Source organism: Lactuca serriola, chromosome 6, assembly GCF_051521515.1.
Source record: "Lactuca serriola cultivar US96UC23 chromosome 6, Lser_US96UC23_V15, whole genome shotgun sequence".
Classification (NCBI taxonomy): domain Eukaryota; kingdom Viridiplantae; phylum Streptophyta; class Magnoliopsida; order Asterales; family Asteraceae; genus Lactuca; species Lactuca serriola.
Genome location: NC_136413.1, coordinates 105,076,476 through 105,095,488, shown reverse-complemented (window position 1 = coordinate 105,095,488; position 19,013 = coordinate 105,076,476). Strand labels below are relative to the sequence as shown.

The window sequence follows — 19,013 nt, the reverse complement described above, 5'->3', positions numbered from 1 at the left end:
GTTTACATACAACAACATATTAAATCTAATAAATTAAGTATAATATGTTTAAAGTTAAAGACATATCTTTATAAGTAGAAGTAAAAATATTATTTTAATATTGAAATTTAGTTTATTTTTTATTACAATTTAGGTTTGATACTTATTTATCCTTATTAACCAATTTATAATCATTATTAGAAAGACACTATAATTTATCACTTTTAACTATTTACAAAATATTTTTTAGGTTGTTTAATTTGAACTAAAATTTATATTTAAGTTGATCAGATAAGGTTATATTTAAATTAACAATTTAAGTATTTTATACAAATTGATCAAAAGTTGTAGCTTTAAAATGATAATGGTTTATATACAACATATTAAACCTAATAAATTAAGTATAATATGTTAAAAGTTAAAAACAAACTTTATAAGTAGAAGAAAATATATGTTTTTAATATTGTAATTTAGTTTATATATGATTACACTTTAGGTTTGATATTTATTTAACCTTATTAACCAACTTATAATAATTATTAGAAAGAAATTGAAAAGTCATGAGAGTTTCAAATGAATGTGGTGAAAGGAAAAAATACATGAGAGTTTCAAATGAATGTGGTTCAAGAAAAAAAGCATGCTTTATAAGTATATATAATGATAATGATAATGATAATGATAATGATATATTATACAACCTAATAAATGAAAATCAATTTTGCTAAATGTCATGTTCTCATTGAATTTGACATGTGTCATTTTCTAAAAGTTTTTGAATTGTTTTTTTTTCACTTGTCATTTTCTTATATTTTTCATTTTCTTAAATTTAAAATCTATATTTTAATGGGATTTATATATATGTATAGTAGATATTCTATTAAGTTTCATAATAAATGCTTTACAACCTTTTAAATATCTTACATTATATATTAAATTACTTACTTTATTTATTATATGCTTTTTATTTATGTAAAATTATTATTATATTAAACTTGTTTTTATAAACCTGTGTAATACACGGGTCTCACACTTAGTGTGTGTGTGTGTATATATATATATATATATATATATATATATATGTATGTATGTATGTATGTATGTGTATATATAAGCTTCTACTTTGGAGTATTTGTCATCTTCATCAACTTCTAACCTCCCGAGAGGAATCAAAGTCTTCAAAGGTTGTAGTTCTTTTTCATTCTATGGTTGATTTAATCTTTTATGTTTTGCAAAACGACCATTGGTGGGTTAAAATGAATTTAAGTTTATTTATTTTAAAATCCTTCAATTGCTAAACTCATAGTTTATTCAGGGGCAGATCCCTTTAGGGGCTAGGAGGGGCCATGCCCCCCTGTTTTTATGCCATCTAATACCAAAAAATAAATAAATTAGTTGATATAATGTTGGCCTTCATGATTTTTAGGTAAAAACTACAATTGGTCCATCAGTTCAGTGGATTAAATTTGAAATCATTAATTTAAGAATTAAATTACTTACTTTATTTATTATATTCTTTTTATTTGTGTAAAATTATTACTTTAAAAAATATGTAATGCTTATAATTTTATATTAAACTTGTTTTTATAAATCCGTGTAATACACGGGTCTCACACCTAGTATGTATATATATATATATATATATATATATATATATATATATATATATATATATAAGCTTCTACTTTGGAGTATTTGTCATCTTCATCAACTTCTAACCTCTCGAGAGGAATCAAAGTCTTTAAAGATTGTAGTTCTTTTTATTCTATGGTTGATTTAATCTTTTATGTTTTGCAAAACGACCATTGGTGGGTTAAAATAATTTTAAGTTTATTTATATTAAAATCCTTCAATTGCTAAACTCGTAGTTTATTCAGGGGCGGATCCCTTCATGGCCCCCTGTTTTTATGCCATCTAATACCAAAAAATAAATAAATTAGTTGATATAATGTTGGCCTTCATGATTTTTAGGTAAAAACTACAGTTGGCCCCTCAGTTCAGTAGATTAAGTTTGAAATCATTAATTTAAGAATAGATATATATTCGCCCTCATAAATATCAGAAAAATAAAACCGCAAACAACAATTGGTTACAATTAAAGAGATAAAATATGAAGAAAAGTTAGAGGAGAGAAGTTGTAGAAATTAGAAAAGATAACATTATTGTCAAATGATCAACGAGTGAAGGAAATATCTTCAAAAATTTTAAAGAAAACTAAGCGAGATACAAGGAAGAAGAGAAACATCCTCTTCCACACCAGAAGTGATGCTAGCAGCCGGACAACAACGGCCCTGCCCTATTCTATCGCCTTGCTTCACCCACCCACCGTTGTTGGGACTATATTGATTCTTTGGGACTGTATGGATTCTTCTTCTCCGTTAGTGGTTATATTCCTTTTGCTTTTGAGGATTAGATTTGTGTTGTTATGGATTCTTCTTCTCCGTTAGTGGTTATATTCCTTTTGCTTTTGAGGATTAGATTTGTGTTGTTCATATTTATTTGCTTTAGTATGACTATGTTTTGATGAATACGCAATGTCCAATTAAAGTTTGTGTAATGTCAGATTAGAGTTGGTATGACCTTAGGCTTTAGACCTTCCATGACTTCTCTATTATATGTTTATTATATTTTTTTTAAATATATTAAAATTACTGTAATGTCAGATTAGAGTTGGAAGACCTTAGGCTTTAAACCTTCCATGACTTCTCTGTTATATGTTTATTATACTTTTTTCATATATTGATGGTTTTTTTAGAAATGGTAAAATTACTCATGTATAGGTCTAAGTCTATCACAAATCAATTGACTTCATTTGTTTCTTGTTATACCTTTTTATTTTTTTATTTAACTTTGTCACTTGTATTTCATTATTTAATTAGTTTTCAATAGCAACTTTTTATTATAAGGGTAACATTTTATTCAAGTGTAATTTAATTGCCTTCCTTTTCTTATTTATATTACTATAGTTATATCTATTTATTCATGGTAAGATTTATAGCTATACAAACACGATATATATATATATATATATATATATATATATATATATATATATATATATTACTATCTATTGTTTGCATGTAGAATTGATTCTGGACCAATCATTTTAGTTATTTTAAGAAAGTAATTAATGCATATTAAATGTTGAAAATTTAATTAATAATCATTATATCTTCTAACATGTAATATGCATTAATTATTTTCTTAAAATAACTAAAATGATTGGTCCAAAATCAATCCTACATGCACACAATAGATAGTTAGAATACAATAATCTAACTATATATATATATATATATATATATATATATATATATATAACTTTGTTATTAGAATACTAGTTTTGAAACAAAAAGATATGAGAATAATCAGTTTACTGTTTGTGTGTGTGTGTGTATATATATATATATATATATATATATATATATATATATATATATATATTGTTAGATTATTATGTTCTAACTATTTATTGTGTGCATGTATGATTGATTCTGGACCAATCATTTTTGTTATTTTAAGAAAGTAATTAATGCATATTACATGTTGAAAATTAAATCTTCAACATTTAATATGTATTAATTACTTTCTTAAAATAACAAAAATGATTGGTTGAGAATCAATCCTACATGCAGACAATAGATAGTAGAAACATTTGAACCTATCTCTCTCCTTCTCTCTCTCTCTCTCTCTCTCTCTATATATATATATATATATATATATATATATATATATATATATGGTTAGATTATTTTGTTTTCACTATCTATTGTGTGCATGTATGACTGATTCTGGACCAATCATTTTAGTTATTTTAAGAAAAGTAATTAATACATATTATATGTTGAAGATATAATAGGTATTAATTACATCTTCAGCATTTAATAAGCATTAATTACTTTTTTAAAATAATTAAAATGATTGGTCCAGAATCAATCATACAGGCACACAATAGATAATGAAAACATTTGAACCTAACTATATATATATGGATTCGGCCCCCTTCTATTGTTTGTGTTCCATCCTTGAGTTTATTATATATTATTTTTGATGAAAAACCAACACGAATCATGATGTAGAAACTAAAGAGTTTGAATAAATTGACCGATTTTTCCCAATTTGTTTATATCAGGATCTTGATGGAGAATGACGGTGCAATAAAACATTATTAACGTCCTTAACGAGAGATGAAAATGGTATGAATTAGTCATTTTACATGATCATAAAGCAAAAACCGCGGCCAAATTCAGATTTATTAAAAAAATAAGTTGAACTAAAAACATAACTTTTTATCATCCATAAGTACTATATATGTAATTTACTTTTTTTTGATTCTGCTAGGATGATTTGATACCAAACACTACCATTCTTGTTATGAAATGGAATTAGAAGGAAAGGCGCAATGGCAGTTCCGAAATATAAGGCTAAAAGAAGGCGATTTTGAGAAAGGGTCTACATACATGGTTATAAATCTAAATTTCCAGAAATGATTAAATTAAATGAATAAATAAATATGGAGAGAGATATGAGTGGGCATCGCTTTCGTAATCGAAATATTATTTACAGCTATGCATTTGCCTTTCCCATACAGCTTTCAAGCTTGGACTCTTTACGACTTTCTTTCACTTCACTCCCTCCTCACTCATCTTGCAAGTTTTCATTTAATAATAATACCCAAAACCACCGTCATCATCATCGTCCCGTTTCAATTCCTGCACAAAATCTTAGAGACACAAAGTGGGTGAATTTCCAAGAGTATAAAGAGGAATCACTCCTGCACAGGCAAGATCAAACACAGTTGAAGGCATAAAGTGGATTCCTTTTCAGTAAGATTACCCAGAAGTTCCTTTTCTTTTTTATTTCCTTCGCGTGCTCTTTCTTTTTCTCTTTCATATTTGTACACACGCACGCACGCACATCACGTGTTTGATGTATAATTGGCATCTAGTTCGGATCATTCTGGTGTGAGTTATAGTAAAAATTGGGTAAAAATTGAGTCAATGGTGGCTTGATTTCATATACTGCAATAGAGATCTCCGGTTGTGGGTATACGATTATAGTACTCAAGTTTCATCCTTTCTGACAATTTGTATAATTATGTTGTGCTTATGTATATTTGTGTAATTGTCGGAAGTTTTGTTGCATTGCTGAATGGACTGTAATTGAAATTCTGTGTTTTGGAACTTGCCACAAACTCATCTGGTCAACATTAAGTCAAATTAATTGGCATGCTTAATCATGTAGTTTATGCACTTACTAACAGAGATTCGACTGTTGAAAATTATGGTTATTACAATTGGAGTTGATGTTGTTCTGCAGTATTATTTTCATGTGGTTTTGTTTTTCTAAAGTGTAGAGATTTGGTGAAACCTGAAGATTTATGATACTGCAGTGCTGATTTGATGCTCAAAGTGGGAGTTTTGCAGTGATGCGTCCAATTCCAGTCCTGACTCATGGGTACCTTTCCTGGTGCATTCTTGTTGGACATATCTTTGTAATTGTGGTTTCTGTGAATTCGGGGGGATATGAAAGTAGAAATTCCAGTGGTTCTGAAATTAGGAGTTGGAATTATATAGAAAGATGGGGTTATCCAGAATTATCATACAATGAGGTCACTTGTGAAGGCCTGGGAGGTGTGGGGTCATTTGACACTACATGTCTGGTGAACTCAGATGTTAATTTAAGTGGTGATGTTTATATATTGGCTAGTGGAAATATCGAGATCCTTCCACATGTTATGATTGTTTGTCCCATAGAAGGTTGTGTCATTAGCTTCAATCTGTCTGGCAACATCAAAGTGGGACAAAACTCAGCTATCATTTCTGGGTCTGTTATTTTGTCTGCAGCTAATATGAGTATGGAGTCTAATTCAATGATAAACACGACGGGTATGGGTGGAACACCGCCTTCTCAGACTAGTGGGACTCCGGTAGGGTATGATGGTGCTGGTGGAGGGCATGGTGGGCGAGGGGCTTCTTGTTTAAGGAACAATGAAACAAAGTATTGGGGTGGTGATGTTTATGCTTGGTCTACGTTGCCTTATCCATGGAGTTATGGGAGCAAGGGTGGTGGGACATCAGATGAACATAAGCTTGGAGGGAATGGTGGTGGACGTGTTAAGCTTATTGTGAAGGATCTTTTGTATATGAATGGATCTCTACTGGCCGAAGGAGGTGATGGAGGAGTAAATGGTGGAGGTGGATCTGGTGGAAGCATTGTCATACGTGCTCTAAAACTGTATGTGTACTCTCCACTTATGTTTTCGTTATGGTGAAATGAGTAGTAGTGCATATTTGAATTGAGTATTTTAGTGATTCTCACACTGGTTGTATCTGGATAGGAAGGGATTTGGTATTGTAAGTGCATCTGGCGGAACTGGGTGGGGTGGTGGAGGAGGAGGACGAATTTCTCTCGACTGTCACAGCAAGCAAGAAGACATAAAAGTCGAAGTCCATGGTATGTACAATCTACTCTACTCATCCCATCTATCTTTTATTCAATTACTTATTAGTTTCAATGAAAGCAAATGCTCATATTTAATATCACTATATATCATTGATAAAAAAAAAAAAAAAATTGTCAGCATATATTAGAGTTCCTGGAATCAATCATGAGGGACTTAATTTAATACGTAGTACTTTTTAAAAAAAAAAAAAATTGGGGGAGCATATTACGATTATGGTTTTCTATGCCTAATTCATCTGCAAAATGACTAAATATGGAACTCACCATAAGAAATGCATCATGGGTCTGACAGATCATTCTGACCAAACTGCAAGAAGTGCTAATTGTAATGGATTTTTAGAATGCTAAATGCGAGAATTTCTTTTTATTACAGCATTTTAATTTCATTTAATTTTTTTGGTTATCAAAGCTTTGTACTTCAAAATATGTACCTAATTATAGCATTTCACTTTCAACTTTTGAAAAATCTACACAATTAAAGCAGTTAAAATTGCTTGGAGTTTGGATGACATAAAATTTTCAAAGTAGAATGCGGTAATAGGAAGAAATGAAAGTAGGATGCTTTACTAAGCAATTTCCCCTACTTTTATAACAAAACTTCAAATTCTTTGAGAAAATGTTGGATCAAATAAATATGTATTGATATCCTTCTTTTCGTTTATTGATACAACATACTTAGATATCGACAGAGTAAGTTGAGATTTCAAGCATCTCATATAATGATGATATTAGAGCTTGAATTACAAGGCTTCTCAAACATGTTGGGCTGTAATACATGTAACCAATTGAATTAAGTTCTTTTGGTGCAGTCTAGTCAGCAGTTGAGTGTTGATGGAATTACATTGTTGAGGTTTATGGCTGAAGATACATCATATACTTTTTGTCCCTGTGGCAGGTGGTAAGAGCATCGGATGTCCAATGAATGGTGGAGCAGCGGGTACATGTTTTGATGCATATCTACTGAGCTTAAGAGTTGACAATGACAATGTCACTACAGAAACAGAAACTCCTTTACTTGATTTCTCCACTGCCCCACTTTGGACCAATGTTTACATTGAAAATGATGCAAAAGTTTTGGTGCCCCTACGTTGGAGCAGAGTCCAGGTTCGATTTACATTTACTGTTTACTATTCAAATATCTGTGTGAGTGTGAAACCCTTCTTTCTCTTTTGATACGAGTATAAACTATAATATATAGAGATTTCCCAGATTCCAAAACTATATAAAGACCACATGTTATCTCTATATTCTCCTAAAAGAATGTTACATCAACCCCACAAATCCTTCTCTCTTTTTAACACTCGTGGAAATTTGCACCTACTTTAATTTTGATATTTAAAAATGTGCTTTTTAATCAACTTGTTGCGATAGGGTGCCAGCTGGCATGTTGTTGTCTGGGCATTTTGGACTTGTTTCCTTGTCATGCACATGCACTAGTGTATCATAAACAGAAATGACATACCGACTAAGGTTATGTTCTGTTCCTCTTCTCATAAGTGCTGTGCTGTCAGGATAAAGTTATGTATGGATAAATAATCACTGTTTGTAGGAACTAGGAAGTGTTGGATAAAGTTATGTATGGATAAATAATCACTGTATGTATGGATCGGAATGCACTCCCAAAATTACATATCTCTTGAATTCCACAACACCAGATCCAAATACACTCCCAAATCTATGAGTAGCATGTAGCAACCCAATTGACAACTTCAGCACCTATTTTACAACCATTACATAAATCACAAGAAGTGAGTCAATATGACAAGTTTCAATTCTCCAATCTTATACAAGATCAAGAAGCAAATGTCTCCTTTTCTTTTTAGATTCTGCAATACTACTCAATACCCTATGAAGCTTGGAAAATGTAACATACAGCATATATCTATAACATGGATGAAAAACAACATATTAAATATGAAATAAGCTTCAACTACAACAGGGTATGATAGCTAGTAATGTAAAAAAGCAAGCAACATTTAGTTAAAATTGAAGATTAGCAGGGAATATGTTTCATTGAACAACCATCCCTCTCTTGATAGGAAGTAAACTCATCAGACCATGATTCCTCAATTTCTTTATCCTTTAAGAATCCAAATCATTTAAACCAACTGATTATTATCTTTCTCCAAGTCTCCAACACCAACTCTCCTTCCAATCTATATACCCTAGTCAGCAATTGCAACAACAAAAAAAAAGACTGCAAGGAAGTAGCTGGCTCCGATTGAGAGAATTTGGAGAGGTGGAGGTGGCCTAGAAGAGAGGTGGCTGCAGCTTGCAGGGAAGGAGGACGATGGCGGCGGTGGTTCAGAGGGCCGATGAGAGTTGGAGAGATGATGGCAGCTTCTAAAGAAAAAAAGAAAGGAGAATGTTTTTAGGTTTAAGGGTAATAAGGGAATCGTTCAGATGCCTCTGACCAGTTCATATTAGACGAATTAAAAGCTCTTAATGGCTGAGGATTCCTCAAAATGGAAGCATTAAGAGGCTATCAAACAAGCCCTTGTTAGGTTGAATAGCAGTCTGAATGAATGACAGTAAATGATCATTTTATGCTTCTGCCTTGATAAGATGGTTTGCTGGAAACTGATTTAGTACTGACTGACACTGACTAATATTTATGGAATTTCACTTTCTTTTATGTCAATGTTTGTGGCTCATTGATGTGTAGTATTATCATAAAACCATTCTTTTCTTGTATCTCTTGACATGCACTAGTCTTTTGTTAAGTCTTTCTGTTTCGACAGGTTAGAGGCCAAATCAAACTAGAGTGTGGTGGCAGCATCATCTTTGGGTTGTCTGACTATCCAGTGTCTGAGTTTGAGCTTGTTGCTGAAGAACTTCTTATGAGTGATTCCACCATAAAGGTACATATCTGTTTAGACTTAAAAAGAAAGGTTAAGTGCAAGGATTAGCAACATACTATTCATTTTTTTTTAGTATAGCATTCTACTTCCATTTCTTCTTATTACAAATTTGTACTTTGAAAAATCTACCCAATTATAGCAGTGTCATCCAAATACAAAGCAATTTTCACTGCTCTAATTGGGGAGATTCTTCAAAGTACAGTGTCCAAAAAAAAACTGAATGCACAATGTTGTAATTTGGTAAGTTTTTCAAAGTACAATGCCATGATAAGGAATTTTTTGAAAGTAGAATATTGTAATTGAAAGAAATAAAAATAGGCTGCTGTAATAAACAAATAAATGGAAATAGCCTGAAAAAGAATGATATACATCTCAAAATGAGATATTTTTATGCCCTCGTCACTTCCCCTGGGGTAGTTTCTTGAGGAGAACGTCATCAGTTCTAATGTATCCAGTTGAATACAATATTACAGTGGGTATGTGTGTGTGTGTGTGTGTATATATATATATATATATATATATATATATATATATATATATATATATATATATATATTCTTTCTTTCTTTTAATTACGTGTTTAATTTTGAGTACTTATCTTCAATGGATCCTTTCCATGAAGGTGTATGGTGCACTTAGAGCTACATTCAAAATGGTGCTGATGTGGAACGCCCAAATTCAAGTTGATGGTGGTGGAAGCACACTTTACACTATTTCAGTCCTTGAAGTTCGTAACCTAATTGTTCTGAGGGTATGAGCATCAATTTTTCCACTTTTACAGTATAATTTGGTGAATCTGATAATGGCTCTGTATGTTATGTTCTGGCAGGAAAACTCGAGCATAAACTCAAATACAAATTTGGCTGTTTATGGTCAAGGACTTCTGAGATTGACTGGCGAGGGTGATGCAATCAGAGCACAAAGACTTTCCCTTTCGCTATTCTATAACATAACAGTAAGAGTTGTTTTTTTGCTTACAATCTTTAGTTCCAGTGTGTTTCTGCTTTATACAAGTTTGTATTCATTCCAATGTGGGTGGGTATTAAGATCTTATGCCAGCCACCTACTTGAACTGTTCCAAATGGAGGGTTTCTTTTCTTTATTGACCAGTTACTATTCACAGATTGGGCCAGGTTCTTTGCTTGAAGCCCCGTTAGAAGATGATAAGAGCAAAACCATGTAAGTGTTAACTTTTTATTTCAATTAAGCAGTGCAGTGCAAACTATGTATTAAACATATTTGGCTTTGGCAGGGTAACCAAAGCCCATTGTGAGAATCCTTCATGCCCAAGAGATTTGATTTACCCACCCGATGATTGTCATGTTAATGACACACTTTCCTTTTCACTACAAGTAAGAAACACTTGCAATTTTTTAGCACATGCATTCCCATTTAGTATCAGTCTTTTAAGGTAGCTTCTGGTATGATAGAATCAGGGAAGTAATGGAATGGTTCATTCCATTAGAATTTAGAACGAACAAGAGTTGTATATTTTATTCGATGGAGTGGAACTGACCATTGTTGATGGAATGTGATTCCTTACACTTTGTAATCCATTCCCTAAGACCATGGAAAATTTGCAATATAACACATTCTTATTTATGTAATTTTTGGTGACATCTTTTTAAAAAAGTTTGTCATGTTAGTAAATAATATATATATATATATATATATATATATATATATATATATATATATAAAATAACTTTTATTATAATCTTATTTGGGTTTTGACGGGCTTTTAATAGGTTTCATTTTCTGTTTTTCTACATAATTAATTCATTAATTCTAACTAGATAATGTATAAGGTTAGAGTTAGAGTTAGAAATTGTATTTGCATGTAATATGAAAAAAGGTAGTGTTAAAGTTAGAAATTGTATTTGCATGTGATACAAAAAATTCAAATCAAAATTCATCATCTCATTCTTATAGACCAGCCAAATATGAATATGGAATGTAATGACTAATTCCATTACCTTTTTTTTATTATATGCATGTTCTTTTGTAATGTTGTTGAGCGTATGATTGATGGGGTACGTCATATCCCCTGAATCCTAAGGATATTTCTGGGTCTATTTAAGTATTTGTTATGCTTAAACTAATAACATAATATTTAAGATATTAGTATTAATTGTGTGAAATTGGCAGATTTGCCGTGTTGAAGACATAGTTGTGAACGGCATAATTAAGGGAAGTATCATTCAGATCCATAGGGCAAGGACTGTGATGGTGGATCTAGATGGCATGATAACTGCTTCCGAATTAGGTATTTTTCCAGACGGGATTTTGCTGGAATTGGAATTCAAGTCCATTTCAGTCCCTCATAATTGATTTCCATCTAAATTTAAATCCTTTGACTGATTGATATCCTAAAACAAACCTTTCCTCATTAAAACAAAACTATAATTTCAAAAGCATACTCACTCCTCTTGCCTCCCCATCTGCTACCATTCTAGTTCATGACAACTAAACACATGACAGGATCCAATTCCTTAAGATTCCGTATAGCATTCATTATCCTTTATGAACCTCTGCTTTTTAATACTAATAAAATGTGCATACACTTTTAACGCAGGTTGTCGAAATGGTTTTGGTTTGGGAAACTATTCAAATGGAGCGGGTGGTGGTGCTGGGCATGGTGGCAGAGGGGGTACTGGATTGTATCATGGAAGGCTGAGTGAAGGTGGCACCACATATGGCAGACCAGATCTTCCCTGTGAATTGGGAAGTGGAACACTTGGTCCTAACGAGTCTGTTGGTCGTGTTGCTGGAGGAGGAATGATCGGTAACTTTATTTATTTTTTATATCAATATCATTCAACCTTTGGATACAAATCTTGATTTATTGTTTATGGCAGTGATGGGATCTAAACAATGGCCTCTTTCAAAGCTTGACATATATGGATCCATGAGGGCTGATGGTGAAAGTTATGGGAACGCAACAACAAACAGTAATGGTACTCTTATTGGAGGATTAGGCGGTGGTTCTGGCGGAACAATTCTTCTTTTCATACAAGCAATTTCTCTCTTTGATAACTCCTCTTTGTCTGTTGCCGGAGGCCATGGTGTCCCTGTTGGTGGTGGTGGTGGAGGTGGCGGCAGAGTTCATTTCCACTGGTCCAAAATTGGCACAGGAGATGACTATGTTCCTCTTGCAATCATAAATACTACTATCAGCACCTGGTACGCTTCCTAATTTCTATTCTTAACACCACCCCACACCATATTACGTTTAGGGTTAAATGGTATTTCGGAATAAGCTACCCCATTTATAGCTAAATTTTATTGTTACAATAGGCTAAATTTTGCAAATTATCATGTCCTGATAAAGGGAAAAAGTTTGAAAGTAGAATGCTATAATTGGGTAAAGTTTTTTAATAAGTAAAAAATGGGAAGTGAAATGCTGCTATAGAAAGAGATGAAGGTAAGTTGCCATTTCTTAATTTGTATTTAGTTTTTACTACAGGGGTGGTGAAGGGGATGGAGAGGCTCTTCCAGGGGAGGATGGTACAATAACTGGAAGGGAGTGCCCTAAAGGGCTTTATGGTACATTCTGCGAGGTATGTATGTTTGATTCCTTCTCAAAATTTACATGTGTTACCCTTTTAAGTAGGTGTTGATTCTGATTCTTTATGTGTATGTTTGCAGGAGTGTCCAGTTGGCACTTTTAAAGATGTGGAAGGGTCCGATGATGATCTTTGTACTCCTTGTTCCCTTGAAAATCTTCCCAGACGTGCATATTTTGTACATGTTCGAGGTAACTTCAGACTACCAATCCAATGGCCACACACAGACATATATATATATATATATATATATATATATATATATATATATATATATATATATATCACATCATGTGTAACCTATTTTACTATAATGACTGATTCAGGTGGAGTGTCGGAGTCCTTTTGTCCTTACAAATGCAGATCAGAAAAGTACAGGATGCCAAATTGCTATACACCTCTTGAAGAGCTGATATACACATTTGGAGGACCCTGGCCTTTTGCTCTTGTGTTGTCATGTGTTGTGGTTCTTCTTGGTTTGTTCTTAAGTACGCTTAGGGTCAAACTTGTTGGACAAGCTTGTGCATACAACAAAGTTGATTCAATGGAACACAGTAATCACCACCATTTTCCTTCTCTTCTTTCCCTATCCCAGGTATATTACAATCAGTGCACATTTTTCTCTACATGGACTTAGGGTTTAGGGTTGTTGGGACTGGACAAACTTTTGGCTATTGTTAATGATGTGGATAAGGGCATTCACGTCTTTTGGGTAGGACAAAATATTTTGGTTTTTGTCCCATTGACATGGGTGGTGTATACGGTTCTTCTAATAGACCCAACAAGGCTAACAGTAAGTATTTTGACACAATTTTTTTTATAGGTACGAGGAACAAGAGGCGATGAAACTCAAAGCCATGTGTACCGGATGTACTTTATGGGCCCCAATACATTTAGAGAACCCTGGCATCTTCCTTATTCCCCTCCTGATGCCATCATTGATATTGTGTAAGAACACACTTTCACCTCAACACTTAGTCATTTCATAATATTGTTAAGAAATTTTTTATGTTAACAAGTGATTTTCATATGAGTTTGTAAGAGAATCTTTTTTTTCCATTAAGGATAAATGTTTTCAGAAGAATATGATGACGCAAGTTACGAATTAACGGGGAAATCCTTGTTTCTCTGTTAAATTGTTATTTCTGCAATGCATTAATAAGTCAGAAAGAAACCGAAGTCTTTTCAGTTATGAGTGTGGGATGAATTGGAAAATGAATATAAAGAATATGTTGTGTGGTTTTGACTTTTGAGATGCAGGTATGAGGATTCGTTTAACAGATTTATTGATGAGATAAACTCAGTGGCTGCATACGACTGGTGGGAAGGATCAGTGCACAGTATACTTTCATTGCTTGCTTATCCTTGTGGCTGGTCTTGGAAACAATGGCGTAGAAGATATAAAATCAATCGGCTTCAGGAGTTTGTGAAGTCAGAATATGATCATTCTTGTCTTCGCTCCTGCCGATCAAGAGCCTTATACAAAGGGATGAAGGTTCAAATTTTTAAAAATTTTTTTTTTTTTTAAAATATTAGGAGACATTTTGTTGGCAGGAAATGGAATCATAAAAACGAAATAGCTTTCGACTTTTTATTTATATTTATATGTGAAAATGAATGCAGGTAGGTGCGACACCAGATCTAGTGGTGGCGTATATTGATTTCTTCCTGGGTGGGGATGAGAAGCGTTTAGACATGGTGACAAGTATCCAGAAAAGGTTCCCAATGTGCATACTTTTTGGTGGAGCTGGAACCTACATGTCGCCTTACAATCTCCACAGCGATACTTTGCTCACAAATCTTATAGGACAGGTCTTTTCTTCTCTTCTATATTCTATTAATATAAACTCAAATAATACCTTCATACTTAACTTTTTTTTTTTTTTTTTTTTTTTTTTTTTTTTTTGTTTATGGCATTCTACTTCCAGTTCTTTCTATTACAACATTGTATTTTCTTATTATTGGCATGTACTTTGAAAAGTGTACCCAGTTGTAACAATTCTACTTTAAATTTTTTAGTAGGACGTTGTGATCTGAAAACTTTACTCAGTTATAGGCATAAAAATTGCTTTTTATTTTGATGAAATTCTTATTTATTAAGGCATCGTTTTTTGAAAATCTAGCCAATTATTACTGCTATAATTGGGTAGAGTTAGAGTGTCAAGAAATGGTATAATAGATTTTACATTTGGACAGATTTTTCAATGTACAATGCCTTAATAAGAAAAGAAATGGTATAATTAATACAGAAAGAAATGGAAATAGATTTATTTAAATCTACTGACATTGATTGATGGGCAGCATGTTCCCTCAAGTGTTTGGAATCGGCTGGTAGCGGGTTTAAATGGGCAATTGAGAAGTGTGAGAAGTGGATCGATAAGGTCTGCTTTAGTTGCGGTTATTAATTGGATCAAAACTCATGGGAACCCTCAGCTTGAGTTTCATGGGGTCAGAATTGAGCTCGGATGGTTTCAAGCCACTGCTACCGGTTTCTATCAGTTGGGGATTTTGGTAATGGTTGGTGATCACACCCTCCACCACCACCCTACTGATTTCATTGGAAATATTCAAGAATCCCCCAGGTAAAAAACTTAACCTCACAATACAAAAAATACCAATCTACTTTCATTTTTCTCTCTGTTTTACTTCCATTACCAGATCATACTTTCAATTCAGGACCACATTATATATACATTGACTATCCATTAGTGTACTACTGAAAATGCCATTGCTAATGCTATCTATAATTGGAAGAATTTTTTCCAAACTTTAATGTTGTAATAGGAATAGGATGCTACAAACAAATCAATCAAAGTATGTTGCACATTTACTTATTAATTTACTCCTATGTTTTTACCACAGAGCTTCTTAGAGTTAAATAACTACGTAATTTTGTGTGGATTTTTCAATAACAGATGCCTTAAAAATAAAATTGTTGTAATAGAAAGAAATAAATGAAAATACATATATAACTTACGTCTAATTCATGAATGAGTATATCATATGATTCAGGCCGCCTATTGTGACTAAGCAGCTGCAACCCAGTCAGTCATATACGAGTCATGTGTTGACTCGCAAAAGAGTTGCAGGCGGAGTTAATGGTGGCATCATCAATGATATTTCCTTGAAGTCCTTGGAATTTACCCGCGATTATTTCTTTCCATTTTCTTTATTTCTCCACAACACAAGACCTACTGGACGCCAGGTATTATGTTACTTTATATAACATTGGCAACCCTTTTTTTCTTCTTTCTATAGCTCAGACCATTGATTCATTTGAAAGTGACTTTTACATATATCCATGTCATGTGGTTTCAGGATACATTACAGTTAATGATATGCATGTTGCTTCTGTTGGACCTCTCTCTGACACTCCTTATATTGCTTGAATTCTATTGGATATCTCTCGGGGCATTTCTAGCAGTTTTGCTTATTCTCCCTCTATCATTGCTTTCACCTTTCCCTGCGGGTTTGAATGCCTTGTTTAGTAAGGGTCATAGAAGGGCTTCACTTGCACGTATATATGCACTATGGAACGCTACCTCTATTTCAAATATTGTAAGTTGTCTATAACCTAACCCCCTTATTTTTAGCTCAAAACTCTTGTATATCAACAGTATGTAATCGTTAATTTGGATTATATATATTTTATGTGAAAAGAATGGGGAATTTTTTTTTCTTTTCATAAAACCACTTGTGTGTTTCAACCATTCTATCGATTTAGCCACTTAATTTTTTTTTCAACGTTTAAAAAACCATTCTTTCAAGTTACCCGGAAGGGCAAAGTATAGAAAACCACAACATACTTTCACCATATTATAATCGATTTAGCTACTAAACTATTGATTTTTTATAATTAAAATTTTAATAATAGTTCAATGGCTAAATCTATCAATGATTTAGCTACTAAACTATTGATTTTTTATAATTAAAATTTTAATAATAGTTCAATGGCTAAATCGATCAAAGAAAGTAGTTCGGTGGTTAAACTTAATGGAGGCAGACTTTAATCCGGTAAGTTATATATGGGTGTCTCTTTTATACTTAATGCAGAAAGACACTCACTCTATAGACAAAGTTATGGAAATACATTTTACAAATGTCTTCAAGTGTGCAGTCATTTTCTCAAATACTTTATAAGCATCATAGAATACTACTCTATCCCTACAACATTTAATGGGGAGGAAAAAACAGGGCCTTAATCTTGTTCTTTTATTTTATGATGTTGGTGATAAAGATGTTTATGCATGATTGGTTGATGCAGGCTGTGGCATTCACATGTGGCATGATTCATTATGGATTTTTGTCATTCCAGACCTATCAAGAGCCAAATGCATGGAAAAACAGGAGGTAAAACCTTTCATCTTTTATCATAATGCAAACATACTCCTTCTGTCCCATCAAAGCAATAATATTATTATCATTATACTCATGATTATTATAATTATTATTGTAATCATCGTCATTATTATTATTATTATTAGGGTTAATATTAGTCTTTTAAGGGTGATAAACTTTATCTCGTGTATACATTTAGTCATTTATGTTTTTTTTTTTTTTTTTTTTTTTTTTTTTTTTTTTGTACACATGACCATTAAACTTTTTCCATTTGTACACTTATATGATATAACTATTAACCTAATGGTCATGTGTACAAAAAATGTAAGTGTGTAAATGTGTACAAAAAAAATGATTAACGGTCATATATGTATACAAAAAAAAACATAAGTGACTAAATGTGTACACGGGATAAAGTCTTTTAATGCCTAAAATACTCTTAAAAGACATTAACTTTATTTATTCAAATACTCTTAAAAGACATTAACTCTTAATATTATAATCATTATTCAGTTGATACTGCAACTTTATTTAATAGAAGTATGCAACTATTATTCAAATGCCTAAAATATTATTGAATAATGATAAAACAGTAGAATCAAACCAAAGATATTATGATAGTGAGAGTAGGCAAATAGGTAATTTAGTCAGAAAAGAAATCATTGAACCCAACATGGGACATTCTAAAATGGAAACTCTTGAGGACAAGACCGGACAATTTTTCTAGGGCTATTTTCAATGACAAGGATGAAAAGGACATTCAAGTCTTTTAGCCAGACAAGATCTTGTCTCATTGACATAGATAGTTATGTCTTAATCCCTTTCCTTGCCAACAAACATAGTACACCTTTCAGTAAAATTTTCTTTTACGAAAAAACTGACAAATTTGCCCTTGTAACAACACTAGTGAGGACGATGACTGGTGGTTGTTGCCAATGCTGCTGATGGTGTTGAAGGTGATTCAAGCGCGGTTTGTTGACTGGCACATAGCAAACTTAGAAATTGAAGATTTTTCCCTCTTTTGTCCTGATCCCGATACCTTTTGGGCATATGAGACAACTTTATGACACTATTTGCAGCCTTTTCAGATAGTGGGCGCTACTTCTGATAAATTTCCATGGTAGCTAAGCTTCTTTGATGTATATACGTGTAGAAAGGTGGTGGTATAAGTATATTTGTGTACATTTGTTTGGCTTATTTGGTGAGTAGTAAATCTTGCAGATAGATATAGGTTGATGGTATATATAGACTATAGAGATAAGAGACTAAAACCAAAGGATCTTAGTTGACCTCTTCACTCTTCAGGTTTTTATCTTATACCGGTGAGAATGTAAGATTATGTTTTTCAGCTTATTTTTGCTAAATGCTCTTGGTATCTTTTAAATTATTTACTCCTTTTATTTGGACTTGAAATTGTAATTGTTCTGAAATAATTGCAGCAGTTTGTTTTCAAATGTTCTACATTAATTACTAGAGGGGTGTATCCTCTCGGGTTGATCCTCGTACCCTTCTCGCTTACTTCCACTTCTGCTAGTCACACCTTCCAAGAATCATCAAAAATAGGATGTGTGATATATTGTGAATCCTTTGTAACTCTAATGTGTAAGCTACCGACCCAAGTCTTTCTAACACTTTAGGACCCTATGCATCTTGTACTTAATTGCACTCGGTTACATAAACAAGTTATGCCTTTTCAACGAAAAACTCTGATCATCACCGTATCAGCTACGTTGATTTCTAGTAGTTTTTGTTATCTAACAACATATTGTTTTTGCCTTTCTTGAGCCATTCAAATATGCGGTCTGCT

The 19,013-nt window shown here is 32.6% G+C and overlaps 1 protein-coding gene across 3 annotated transcripts; it reads left to right on the top strand.

The window, feature by feature from the left end:
• The first annotated feature begins 4,556 nt into the window (after positions 1-4,556).
• On the top strand, positions 4,557-18,570 carry LOC145056631 (MraZ). Of its 3 annotated transcripts, none has more exons than XM_079004329.1 (23): positions 4,557-4,802; positions 5,369-6,213; positions 6,317-6,432; positions 7,337-7,545; positions 9,183-9,302; positions 9,925-10,053; positions 10,132-10,257; positions 10,426-10,481; positions 10,555-10,654; positions 11,451-11,568; positions 11,878-12,087; positions 12,161-12,485; positions 12,769-12,862; positions 12,951-13,059; positions 13,195-13,463; positions 13,692-13,816; positions 14,129-14,363; positions 14,492-14,680; positions 15,170-15,450; positions 15,881-16,073; positions 16,187-16,426; positions 17,133-17,218; positions 18,114-18,570. In XM_079004329.1, the coding sequence occupies exons 2-23, from the start codon at positions 5,405-5,407 to the stop codon at positions 18,271-18,273; spliced, it is 4,299 nt and encodes a 1,432-aa protein (XP_078860455.1). In that variant the 5' UTR covers positions 4,557-4,802; positions 5,369-5,404; the 3' UTR covers positions 18,274-18,570. The 3 variants fall into 3 exon arrangements, with proteins under 3 accessions (XP_078860455.1, XP_078860453.1, XP_078860454.1); XM_079004327.1 differs by having other exon boundaries at positions 5,333-6,213; XM_079004328.1 differs by having other exon boundaries at positions 5,328-6,213.
• Positions 18,571-19,013: the final 443 nt, after the last annotated feature.

Bases quoted from the DNA above. Each gene is read 5' to 3' on its own strand.
- LOC145056631 (XM_079004329.1), top strand. From the start codon at position 5,405: ATGCGTCCAATTCCAGTCCTGACTCATGGGTACCTTTCCTGGTGCATT. The intron at 12,863-12,950 runs GTATGTATGTTT...GTATGTTTGCAG, and splicing joins TTTATGGTACATTCTGCGAG to GAGTGTCCAGTTGGCACTTT. The intron at 15,451-15,880 runs GTAAAAAACTTA...CATATGATTCAG, and splicing joins AATATTCAAGAATCCCCCAG to GCCGCCTATTGTGACTAAGC.